Raw genomic sequence first — 13,506 nt, 5'->3', positions numbered from 1 at the left:
AGGGAGCATGAATTCAGGACTTCAAGTTCTGGCTTACTTTTCTTTCTCATGGCTGGTGTTCTACCCCTTAGTCACAACTATAGTCCAGCTCTCTTATTGGTTAATTGGAGCTAGAGTCTCTCAGAGTTTTTCCTGCCTGGGCTGGCTTCCAACTGTGATCTGCCAGATCTCAGCTTCCTGGGTAGCTGCGATTATAGGCATGAGCTACTAGTGGCTGGCTGGCTTACTGATATATCTAGTATTTTCTGTGATAGTTCAGCTCTGTTAACACCTATTAACCTCTATAGTCTAAAAGAAATGTTGGAGCAAGCTGAAATTAATTCATAACATATGACAGAGCCCAGGACAGTTCTAGGAGAAATCCCTGTTTGGCTGCTGCACTCCTACATGTTTCTCCACTCTGGTCCTCTGAAGCAAATGGATGTATTAATGGGGAAGAAGATGTTTTCCACGATGACCTATGACCCATTAAGGGGTCCTGCTTTTACCTTGGCCCTTTAGTGTGACATGACCAGTGCTGGTGACCAGGGAGGCCTTCAGCTTCGATGAGAATCAGAGGAAAATATTGCTGCACAGTGATAATTCTGAGTGGGTGTGGGAGCCTCCCCATTCTCCAGGCTTTTACCTTTTCCGTCTTGCCTAGGGGTTTTCCTAACCCCAGCTCCTCTGTGCCCAGGGATGCTCCCTCCTCAGACCCTTCCTGCTGCTTGCCACTCACCAACTCCTTCAAAGAACACAAATCCTTTCTGTCTTAAGTTCTTAGTGAAAATCACCCTATGTCAGTGTCATGCACCACACAGGGACATCAAAGATAGACTCTCACCCAGTGCCCACTGCCGTGCATTTTAACCTTTAGTTTCTAACTCCTTTGTTGAGATACAAAAGGGAAGTTTTTCTGGGCTTTTTCTGCCTTCTTTTTAATTCTAAAAATCGGAAGCATGATGATTCGTTCCCTTTCTCACTTGTATCTTCAGCTAAGGGCTATGTAGCACCTTTCTTCACCATGCTCCCCTGTGTGGCAGGCACATGTGATCCTAGGGGAACAAAGGGTGCGTGCAATCACATGCAGGGCAGCCGTGTTCCAACGGCCCCTGGCTAGAGAATAGCAATGAGATAATACCAACCTAGCCGAGGACAGGCATCTCTGTACAAGCTGTGTTCTATGTCTGTGAACTTCAGAGCACAGACAGTCATAGTTTATACATATGAAGGACGTGCCACCCTATGTTCTTTCCTTGTGAACTAGCAGCTTTGGTCAAATGCTGAGAGACCATTCTTACTTCTACACTACATGTGAATAGTATATTTGCAAAGCGTTGAGAATTGTTCAAAGTTGTTTTTATCATGTCACAGATGTTCTAACAAAAAGATTTAGAAGACAGGAAACTGATACTTTTCTATTTTGTCCAGAGTGGAGAGAGCCATCAACACAGCAGCAGCAACACTAACCAGCAACCACTTGCCCCAGAATGGCCTAGCGCTCTCACCTGGAACGTCTCATTAGGCCTGCCTTAAAACTTCAAGTCAGGACTTCATATCTGGGGCTGTCCTCTGCTCATCTCCCATAATACTTCCTCCCTTGCTGCAGGCCCAGAGATGTGACTTCCGTCCCCTTCTTCAGAACCTTCAGAACCCTTCCCACCTTCCTTCTTTTTTTGGTTCATTTCCACTCAAGCCTGGCTAGGGGACCACAGTCCAACTCTGGACGCCCTCATGGTAAAAGGCAGAAGCTCTTGCGCACGCGAAGCCAGGGCAGGCCAGAACCGGACGTGTTTTCGTCAGGGGGGCGCTACTCCATTCTCAAGTCTGGGATCTGTAGCAATGGAACCTCTCTGAGCCATTGTTTGTCAGCCAGACATTTCCAGGCTCCAGCCACAAGCCAAGAGCTGTTTCAAACTCAGCTCTGAGCCCCTGTCAAATGTGAGAACCATAAATAATTCACTAGATAGCTCCAAATAGTAGATGTTGTTGGAGGCAATGAGGCCTTCAGCACTGCAGGGGATGGATTTATAAGGCTTGGGGCGGGCATGGAACCCCAGGCATCACTGTTCTCAGAAACTCCTGGTTTATGGCAACTCCAAATGAAGGCCCTGGGATCCTCTGCTTCTGTTTCTTTGTTTCTCTAAATGCCAGGGAGGCACGGGAACTGGCTTAGCAAGCTCTCTGAACATAAGGAGAGGGAATATGGGGGCACCTCTCTCCTGAGATGTGGGGAGTGGGGAGGATGAGAACACAAGCTCTTCCCTGGCCTCCTCCAGGCACCAGGCAGTGCTGTCTGGTGGGGGGATCTAGATGGTGGGGGTCCTGCTGACCCACATCTCTGGGAAGGACTATAATTCATGATGCAGACATCATAGCTTCCAGAATGGGAGAAGCAGCTGGGAAGAGGGTAAGGGTGGAATAGGACTTAGCATCAGAAGCCCTGGCTGTGCCTCCCTGATAAGACATTTTACCTTTCCCTTGCCTGCTTTATTTACAAAATGCCCCCAGGAAAATAACAAGAGATGGTATTTATCAGCTGAGTGGATTACAAATTAATCACTTGTCTTTGCTCCTGCTACTGTGGAATTAGCGTAGATCTGAAACAGGGGTTCGGATTGTTAATGAGGATCTGAAAACCCACACTCACTGTGCCCGGGAATCGTGGGCCCACTTCAAGCAGACGCTGTTTGCTGCTGAGGTTCATGCTGCGTGGTGTATTAATCTCTCTGAGAGTTTTGTGCTCGAACAGCAGCAGCTGCTTCCCACAGTGGAAACATTTTAGAACATCTGTATTTGAATACTAAAATGCATACACACAGTTATGCTAACAAACTATCTGGTTGGAATAAGACAATAGTTTTCTCTCTCTACAAGACTAATTACTTATGCTCTTGCCAAAACATCACTTCCAGCTGCAGACTTGGGCACATGGGGTCAGGCGTTCCTTGCTCTGTGACCCAAATATTTGCAGAAGAACCACATTTGGTAAGTTAGCTTTGTGGAACCTAAAGCGAGAGCTGGAAATTTGCTCATCTTTTTTTTTTCAAAGCACCTGTATAGTTTTTTACCTTGAAAAATAAAAAGTTTAAACTATCCAAACTATGACAACCTGGATGACACTATTATCTTACATGGTTTCCTCTATCTAGCACGGGTTTCACCTTGCTGTATTTTTCATAAGGGTTATACTTTGTGAGAGGAGTGAATATTCAATATAATTGCAGACTGACTAATTGCATGTAGTTGGAAAAAAGGGGAAATGTACCTGCAGCTAGTAGCAGAAATACTGCTGTTCCTTCTAATTAACCTAGTCCACATGCGCCATGTATCTACTGCCAACCATGCAGTGGACACACAGCCCCATATCTCTGTACATCTCTGTACACTGCTCACAGCCCAGCAGACAGAAGGCCTCACAAACAGAAATACTAACTCTGGAGCACACACTGGCTCAAGAGCTAGAGTGTTTTGAGTTTGCTGCTTGGCTAATTCATTTTTTCATTCACTTATGTATTAGGACAAGAATTGAGACCTCAACCTTACACCTTTCACAGAAGTTAACTTGAAATGGATCACACTGTTGAATATACAATGCAAAACTATAAATTTCCTAGGAGATAACATAAGAGAAAGTTTTGTTTTCTTGGTTTGGACAATGAGTTATATGGTATTATACCAAAAGCATGAAAAAATTTGATAAGTTACACTTAATTGAAACTAAAAATTTGTGTTCTATGAAAAGCATTGTTAAGAGAATGAAAAAAAAAGTTACAGAAAAGATTTGCAAGATACATACATGACAAGAAATCTTTGTGCCCTAAACACAAAGTATCAACAAGAAAGGAAGTAATTTTTTTTGGGGGGGTTGGGTTGTGGAGCCTGAACTCTGGGCCTGGGCGCTGTCCCTCAACTCTTCAGCTCAAGGCTAGTGCTCTACCATTTGAGCCACAGCACCACTTACCATTTGAGTCACAGCACCACTTCTAGCTTTCTTGGAGTAGTTTATTGGAGATAAGAATCTCATGGACTTTCTTGCTTGGGCTGGCTTTGAACCATGATCCTCAGATCTCAGCCTTCTGAGTAGCTAGGATTACAAGTGTGAGCCACCGACAATAATTTTTTTTTTTTTTGGTCCGGTCGTGGGGCCTGAACTCTGGGCCTGGGTGCTGTCCCTCAGCTCCTCAGCTCAAGGTTAGTGCTCTATCACTTGAGCCACAGCACCACTTCTGGCTTTTTCTGCTTACGTGGTGCTGAGGAATCAAACCTAAGGCCTCATGCATGCAAGACAGGTACTCTACCACTGAGCCACTTTCCCAGTCCAGGTTTTTTTTTTTTGGGGGGGGAGTCTGGTCCTGGGGCTTGAACTCTGGGCCTGGGCGCTGTCCCTCAGCTCTTCAGCTCAAGGCTAGCGCTCTACCACTTGAGCCACAGCGCCACTTCCGGCTTTTTTTCTTTTTGCTTATGTGGTGCTGAGGAATGGAACCCAGGGCCTCTGGCATGCAAGGCAAGCGCTCTACCACTGAGCCACCTTCCCAGCCCCAAGGAAGTAATTTTTAAAAGAGCAAACAATCTGAAGTCAGCTCACTAGATACAGATGGCAAGGAAACATGTGAAACACATGATGATCAACAATGCCCGCTACCAGGAAATTGCATACTGCGTCCAGGTGCCGCTGTACATATGTTAGAATGGCACAGGCTGCTAGGTGTCAACATACATGTGTTAGAAGGGCATGGGCTGCAAGGTGCTGCTGTACACCTATTAGAACAGCCTAGGCAACTCCAAATACTGATGGGGAAGTGGGGCAAGAAAACCTCTTATTCACTGCTGGTAGGAATGGAAAACAGATGGGAAAGCTCTAAATCTAGTCTTACCATCTGACCCAACAATTCTGGTCCCAGGTATTCACCCCCATGACCTGGACATGCGTGTCTACACAAAACCTACCCACAAATCTTTATAGTTACTTTATTCATAATGGATGGAAACTGGAAGGGGCTGTGGTACATACCTGTAATCCCAGCATTTAGAAGGTGGGGGGAGAGGATCAGCTTAGGCTACATAGTAAGACCCTGTCTCAATAAAACAAAAGCAAAAACTAGAAGCAACCAGGCAGCCAGAGATGAATGGATATAAAGTATAGTAGAACATACACATGTCAGTGCTAAAAAGAAATTTCCTATCAATTCCATGCCAGGAAAAGGTATGGAGAAGACCCTAAATGTGTAGTGCTACTGTGGAATTGCTACTCATAGAGGTCAGTCTAAAATGGCACATGCTGTGTGTAGTGGAAAAGGTCAGTGACTAGTGGGTCTGGGGATCTGGGAGTAGGAGGGGGAAGGAGGTGGAGCACAGGGATTCTCAGAGCAATCTAACTATTCTTCATGGCATTATAAGGTGGGTGTGTGGTATTGTATAGACTTGTACAACATGGTGAAGCCAGATGTAAATAATGAACTTCAGCTAACAGCAAGATTATCAATCTTGGCTCGTCAATTGAGATACATGAAGCATATTAATGCACGCATATTAATGAAAGGAGAAGCTGACTGAGCGTGAGAGTAATATGTGAGAATTCTTTGTATTGTTTCCTCTTTTTTCTGCTCCAAAGCCTACTATTACAAAAGAAATAAATAAATTGAGTTTTCTTTCTTGGGGGAGTGGGTTGTTTTAGGAAATGGAAACTGTTCACAAAGAGGGGAACTCTGACGGAGCTTGTCATGAGAAGGAGGAGCTGCTCGGTGGAGAGCAGAGAGCAGGGCTGGTGATAGGAGGAGGGCCTGGGGAGGTATGTTCTGTCCACCAGTTTGTAAAATCTCAATCATTTTTCACATAAACAGTTTCACTTGATCATTAAGGAAAATCTCTTAAGTGCACATAATTATACCCACTTGTGAGATAAAATTGCATTTGAAGAGGCAAAGACTCAAAGAACAAATTAATAACAGTGCCAGGGGTTAGGTCCACACCCATCAGACTCTTGGGGTCGATTGGCTCCACAGAGTTCAGCCTCTACGGATAAACTCACAGTTACAGTGCCGTAGGAGTGACTGCAGGTTTCCGCTGGGGAGTGGTGGGATTGTTTCCTATTTCTATGAATCAGATGAAAAGCTGAGAGATAGGCAAAAATAGCAACAACATGCTTAACAAAATAATGACGAGAGCCAGTGCTGGTGGCTCACACTTGGAATCCTACCTACTCAGAAGGCTGAGAGCTGAGGATCACAGTTCAAAGCCTGCCCAGGCATGAAAACCTTTTCTCCAATTAAGCACCAAAACAGCCATAAATGGAGCTGTGGCTTAAATGGTAGCAGGGACAGTGCCCAGGCTCTAAGTTCAAACCCCAGGAGTAGCACACACATACCAAAAAAAAAAAAAATCCCTAGAACATAGTAGGTATATTTTAAGTTGTAATTACAACAAGGGTAGTTTCTGGGGCCATTGATCTGTATGCTGGCCTATCTTGTCCAGGGCAACTCTGTCTGCATGAAGTCAAGTGTGGATGACTGTGTGCCTAGCTTGGTTAAGTTATTGTGATTGTTTCCAGGACTGCAGGATGCACATGTAAGAACCAGTGCATGCTTTGCCATACTTTACTTTCTCTTTGATAGATGGACCATTCCATTAGAATTGATATCAAGTGAGACACATGTCAATATGGTTTAGATTCCTGTATATTCATTAAAGTAAACCTTCATTGTTTTAAGCCACTGAGATTTTGGAATTGGTTGTTATTGTAGCATAATCTGAACAGTCCTGACTAATAACCACACTGAACACAAATTAGTAATTTCCTCCTCCAGGAAACAGATTAGGTAGAGTTACCTATGGATAGTTAACTATCTAGTGATCTAATTATGTACCAGGTATCTATAGTTGCTATATGATGAAATCTTAGGCATTCTCACAGAAAAATTGCATTTGAAAATACTTGGATACCCAGACCAGACTTAGGTAATCTTTATCCAAATCACTGGGTCATTTGGGGGAAACCAAAAGCCACTGGAACATAAACTAGTAGACACAGAAGACTGAACCATGTTCTGTGAGACTTGTCCTAAATGACATATGCTCCCTGTTTAATGGGTATACCTGAAAATTGACCTCATCAGCATCTGGACTTATAAGTAATTCTGTTCAAAGGTTAAGTGATGCTCACAAACTCCTGCAATTGCTCACTCAGTAGACACACAAGACCATTTAGACAATTACAACAAGGAAATTTTATAATCTTATTAAAGATGTTTTAGAAAAAAATGTACAGTTCCCATTGCTTCTCTCTGCACTGATGTGATTCACCCCTCTCTCTGGCTACTGGGAAGCTTATGGGCAGACCCAGAGCCTGCTTTTAGCAGCCAGATAGACTCCAAAAATGTGCCTCCCACTAATGACCTGACCCTTACTCTGATCTCTCCCCTTCATAGTTTCCTTCCTGCCTTCACAAATGCTTCTTGGGATAAAGTAGACAAATTAATAAACTACAAATGTTGAACAGCTCAATTTTAAGGATCTTGGTGGAGAGAGTTTGCTAAATGGAATCTCTAAGATGCAGGAAAAGGAGAAGAGGGAGAGGAAGAAGAGGAGGGGGAAGGAGTGAGGAGAAAGAGGTATTTAACTGCCACATACAGAAACCTCCAATTACAAGGTCTTGAGAAGTTTTACATTATTTTCAGGCTCTACATGCTCAACAACTGCTGTCAAGTTTGCCATAATCAATACACCCAGTTTGTCCCAACAGCTAAACCTAGGGTTGGAGGAACATTCTTCAACTGTCCCAGAAAAGGAAACATTGTGCTGTCTGATTCTCTTCTACCACAATAGAGGAGTCCCTGGTTTGAGTATGAGCTGAGAGAACTATGAATGATAGCTACAGCTTCTCCATGGTAACCTGTCAGCCCTTTCTTATGTGGGGTGGGGGAGAGAGGAGCTTTCATAATAATTATTTTTTTATCAAAATTATATTAGGGTTGGAAGAATAATACAATGTCAAAAAGATCTATTACCTAGACCTAAGACTTGCTATCACAGGTGATAAATTATTTATAATGCCCAGCATTAATGTTGCAATGTTTTCAAACCAAGGATTTGTAAATGTCCTTTGCAGATGCAAATTAACAGATTAATAAGGAAACAAGCTTTCTGGTATGAGAAGCTGGGATGACAGATTAGCTATTAAGAGCAATTTATAGGTCATAAGATATGAAAGTTGGCAAGAAACACTACCTCCACTGGTTCTATAAATAGCAAAACTGCATTTGGTTTCCCAGAGGTATCCTGTTAGACATTTTAATTATACCATAAAAACTGCCAGAATTTATAATGATTTCATTTTTTAGAAAACTTGATGCTCCGTGTACACTTGATGCAATACAACAGGCATCTGTGCTATGTGCCATAAACGCCAAGTCACAGCCAGTGGCAGAGCCGGGCTGCGCCTGCCTGCCTGGAAGGCTGCGGACGTATACTAGGGAGAAGTATGGTTTGCTAATACCTTTTCTGAATTTCCTAGGGACTCTTTGCCCCCTCCTTCCTCCTCCACATCTCCTAGGGATGCTCTGTCCTCTCTCTCTTACTCCCATCTCCCATCCCAGCCAGGCTGCCATCTAGGAAGACAGGACAAGAACCTCATTCTATGTAGATCTTTGGCCACAAAATGATCGTGAAGCAAAATGCCTCCAATCTTGGTGGTTCTGCTAGAGAGTGAAGTTTGATTAGGGTCATGTCCCTCTCTTGCTTGAAATAATCAGTTAGGATTCTTTGTGGAAATGTATCCTTCACTCTCAGCTTACTGAAGTAGAAAGCAGTCCATTCTCATATGAGTTTTCTAAGACATAATTCACTCAAGTTTCTCATGTCATAGTTTTACCTGGATCAGGACATATACTCTACCCCAATGCAGTGTTAGTCCAACCAAAGCTGTTCCATCCCATACTTGCTAGCCAACCTGAATGTCAGTGGGCTATAAAACATTATTTTGTAGGGGGTTGGAATGTGGCCAATCACCCCTTGGAGGCAGTATTTACACTGAGTCATAAAGCCTGGCCTTGGCAGGGCAGGATATAATGGAGACACATAGAGGGAGAGAGATGAAAAACACACATGTGCAAGAGTTCACAAACAAGAGGCAGAGAAGAAAATTCTGGAAAGACGAAAGCCCAAGGAAAGGGTAGCTTATTTGCAGGTGTCAACAGGTAACAATTTAAACAAGAAATCTCTAAGTTAGAAGGAAAAGAGCCCTCAGGTATTCTGGAGAACTGTTAGGGAATTAAACAACTGGGAGCTTGTGCATCGATCCACAGGGAATGGCATTACATCCTCTCACTATAAAGGGTAGGTCCTAATGAAGGAGAGACCTCTTGAAATGCATGGCCCCTGGATGTTAAGGAACAAATGACCTCAGCTCCCTGTCAAGACATTCATTTCTGCAGGTTCAACCTTCGTCCCTGCTGAACAATTCCAAACCCAACTTCAGAGCAAGAAACAAGAGAATTTTAGAGCTACAAGATCACCTTATAGCCTTATAGATTATAAATAAAATTGTAAACGTGCGATTCCTGTGATTCAAAGAATACATTGTTGAGCTGGATGTCTGGCTCACACCTATAAACCTGAGGCAGAGATTAGAAGGGTTGTAGTCCAAGGCCAAGCCTGAGGGGAAAAAAAAAACCCAAAACAAAAAACTCATCCCAACTAATGTAAAACCTGATGTAATGATTTGGGTCTGTCATCTCAACTACATGGGAAGCGGAAATCGGAGAATTACAGTCTATGCTGGCCTGGGCAAAAAGCAGGATTCTATTTGAAAATAACTAAAGCACAAAAGGGAGTATTCATGTGGTAGAGTGCTTTATGTAACAGGAGGGAGGCTCTAATTTCAAACATCAATACTAGAAAACAAAACAAAACAAAAACCAAGCTCATGCATGCAGTTCCAGATATTTAGATTTAGGAGCCTGAAGCAGGAGGATCTCTTGAGCCCAGGAATTTGAGCACAACCTGGGAAACACTCAAGACCTCCTTTTGAGATCCAAAACAAACAAACCAATCTGCTTAGGTTAACTTCTCCCAAGCAGTCCTGAAGGCAGTCTGTGGCCCCTGAAGGACCCTTCGGAGCAGTTTGAAAGGCCATTAGCAGTAAAATCCTTCAGTGTTGTTACACGTGGCAAAGAGGGTCAGCTATCCTGGCTGAAGGTTGACCTGCTAATGGCCAGAGGAGGCCAGCCCAGGGCAGGCCTGCATGCTCAGCGGGCATCCTCCTTACTCTGCTCTGCTGGGATGTGTTAGGCCACCCCAGCCACCACAATCAAGCTCCCTTTGGCCTGTGCTGAGTCTCACTACTCATGTGGCTCTACGATTACATGGGTAGCAAACACTCGTGTGGCTCCCATGATTACATAGGAGAAAACATTGTCATTACCTCAAAGCCACAAGCTTAGCATTATCATCCCCTCCTATCTCCTTTGTTCTGCATCTAGAAGCCAAGACCAGCCCTTGAAATTGTTAATTATTTAATAATCTTTATCTTAATGTCAATTATTTGGATACTAAAATCCACTTGTAGATTTAATATAGATCCACTGATAGATTTATTTATTTATTTATTTTTGCCAGTGCTGGAACTTGAACTCAGGGCCTGGGCACTGTCCCTGAGTTTCTTTTGCTTAAGGCTAGTGCTCTACCACTTGAGCCATAGCACCATTTCTGGCTTTTTCTGTTTAAGTGGTACTGAGGAATTGAACCCAGGGATTCATGCACGCTTGGCAAATGCTCTACCACTGAACCATATTCCCAGCCCCAGATTTAAATATTTTTTTAAAAAAATAATGTGACAGTGTTAACAGATGGAGCTTATAATACATTTAATATAATACTGTTTTGCGCTTTGAAATCATAGGCAGCTATTTAGTGACAAATTCAATAGCAAACTTCAATAATAGCAATCAGTAATTTCACAAGAACTACTGATTCTGTTTCCTGAATCATAATATACTTTGCAAATCTAGGGTAGTGCAGTGATTTGAATGACCTAGGTTTGAATTCTGCTTCTGCCGGATACCTTCCTTAAGGAAATTTCTCTCTCTGTCCTTGCTTCCTTATTATGAAAGGGACCATGAGACCCATTGTATGAGGTTGTTTAAAGAACTCAGAACTGTGCCTGGTACATAGAAGTACTCAACTACTACTAGTTGTTATTTAAAGGTCACATGTTGGTATTAATTTAATCTGTCCTATACATTTATGTAAATGTACCAAATTACTGCCCTCTTTATATCAATTAAAAAACCTGAAAATGTTATTTCCCTCGGGGGGCATTTGTCATGTTCCTAGGCACAGGAATTATTCGGGGATACACAAATATTCCTTTTTTAAAATCCCTAAAGAAATAAGGCATTACACCAAGATCTAAAAATGGAACATAGTAAGTTCACAGAAGAAAAATTAAAATTTTAATTAATATTCTAAAATTTTTAAATTGGCTTATTACAAAAATATTCACACTGGCACTAAACATAGTTTATGCTGTTAGATACATTTCCTAATTATAAGTATCAGCAAATCATTTGTCATGTTACCTTTATTTTCATCTAAAACAAGCATACCATTGGAAAACACATTTAAGGTAACATGAAGGGAAGAGGGCCCTAGTGCGAGAAGGAGAACAAAGCCTATTGAAGTCTTTGGGTTTCACCTCTGACACTTGAGTCTAACATGATAACTGACAGATAGGCAAGCAGGAGCACAGCAACACCTGAAGAACCAACTCAGGAGCCAAGGGACTTCGGTTCTGTGTAAGGAAATAAAACCCCATCCTTCAAGACCTTCTGATCCCTAGTTCTCTTTAGCAAAAATCAATTCCACTGATGCTGACTGTGCTGACTTGTCCCCACATATGCAAGTGTAGGAAACTCATAGACACAGGCATTCCCTGGTCTCAGCTTGATGCTGGTCTGCGTAGTCAGAACTCACGATTCTTAGCATAATGATATTTGTTCTTTACTTGCCCCTCCTCATCCCACCGTGTGTGGGAACTTGGGAAATCTGTTCCCTTTCACTTCTGTTTTGTGCACAATGCAACAGGAAGCTATTTAACAGGAGCTGCCATTACTTTTCACTTCATACTTTTTCTAATAAGTGTAACAGTAGCCCAAATCAGAGTCTGAGCAAATCAGTAGAATATAGATTTTTGTCTGAGTATGGGTAAAATCTTTCCTAGAAAAAAAATTAATTATATATATGACTACAATTCACTGAGAGCTCAACAGACTGTATTTCATAAGATCAAATCCTTATTAATTATAAGAACTTTTCAATATATACCACAAATAAAGGAAAAATCGTTCTGGCTAAACAGTGACAGTGGGCTTATTTATTGATTGTAGGACCATCCTGACTTCAGAGATATTAAAATGTGAAAAATGTGAATCCTGGAGTCAATGAATTACGACATGTGAAGTATCTGTCCACATTAGCTCCAGGCCCACAGGGCCCTATACGGTGTGGATTTTTACCCATACTTGCAGATGAGAAACCAAACATTAAGCAACTGGTCCAAAGTCAAATAACTAATAAAAGGCAGGGCTGGGATTTAAGGCAAGCCTACCTGACTGCCAGCCGGTGCGTTTCTATCATTTGCATGGCTCATAGATAACCAGGAAGAAGACGAGGGCACCTGCTTACCCTGCTGCTTGCAATTAAGTGCTTACAGTGGCTTAGCAGGCAGGTGTTTCTAATTTGCAGTATCTCATAAAAATAGCTACTGTCAAACTACATCATAAACCGGACACTGACTCAGAATTTTATTAAGACTGAGGAAGAGAAACCTGCAGCAATCTAATTGCACTAATGATTTTTGAACAATTTTACAGTTTGACTCCCTCCTACCTAGATATAAAAACTACCATTGGAAGTCTTTACATTTGTCAACCCATAAGCCTAGAAAGAGATGTGTACTACTGGATGAATATTCTCCCCAGGATTATATGTAAATGCCAAGATGTAGAGTGATGAGTTTAGGGAATGTTCCTGGCAGGTCTAGAAAGTCCCCAAAAGCCGCTTTGTGCTTGTAATGACTTCCATTCAGGACAAAGCTGTGCTTCAGGTAGTTTATTCCACCTAGGGGCAGCCACGCTTTTAGCAGTGATGCCAGGCTGTGGGTCACATTACCTTAGTAATGCATGTGTGCTGGGATCTCCACAGGAAGAAGAATGAGATCAATGGCAGGGCCTGTTTCCAGAAAGCTCCTTTCAAAGTATTAAGGTATTAAATAGACGCTGTAAGAAATCATGGAGATTTATGGAAACCCTAAAGCCTCTTTCTGAAACCGTATGGGATTAGGGAGAGATTGGTGAACCTCACTCCTGGGAGGGGGTTGGAAAGGAGGTGGTGCCTGGGTCACTAAAGAGAAAAGCAGGGCAGCCAGTGAGGTGGTGAGCCAGGCCACTTCCGATTATCTCCATTCTGGTGCTGTGCTAGCTTCTCTTCAAGGGAATAGCAGTCCACTTCCCCCATCGTAAGCACACACTG

General features: G+C 42.7%; 1 protein-coding gene across 1 annotated transcript in view; it reads right to left on the bottom strand.

Moving 5' to 3' along the window:
* Positions 1–13,506, bottom strand: part of Ttc28 (tetratricopeptide repeat domain 28) — a 480,228-nt gene that overhangs the window by 116,641 nt on the left and 350,081 nt on the right. Inside the window, exons 10-12 of the mRNA XM_013014273.1 lie at positions 3,114–3,170; positions 2,630–2,782; positions 626–724 (exon numbers count right to left, since the gene is read on the bottom strand). Coding sequence (XP_012869727.1) covers positions 626–724; positions 2,630–2,782; positions 3,114–3,170 — 309 coding nt within the window. The remainder of the gene's footprint in view (positions 1–625; positions 725–2,629; positions 2,783–3,113; positions 3,171–13,506) is intronic.

Source organism: Dipodomys ordii, unplaced genomic scaffold, assembly GCF_000151885.1.
Source record: "Dipodomys ordii isolate 6190 unplaced genomic scaffold, Dord_2.0 Scaffold23, whole genome shotgun sequence".
NCBI lineage: Eukaryota > Metazoa > Chordata > Mammalia > Rodentia > Heteromyidae > Dipodomys > Dipodomys ordii.
This window is presented reverse-complemented; position numbering and strand designations above follow the sequence as displayed.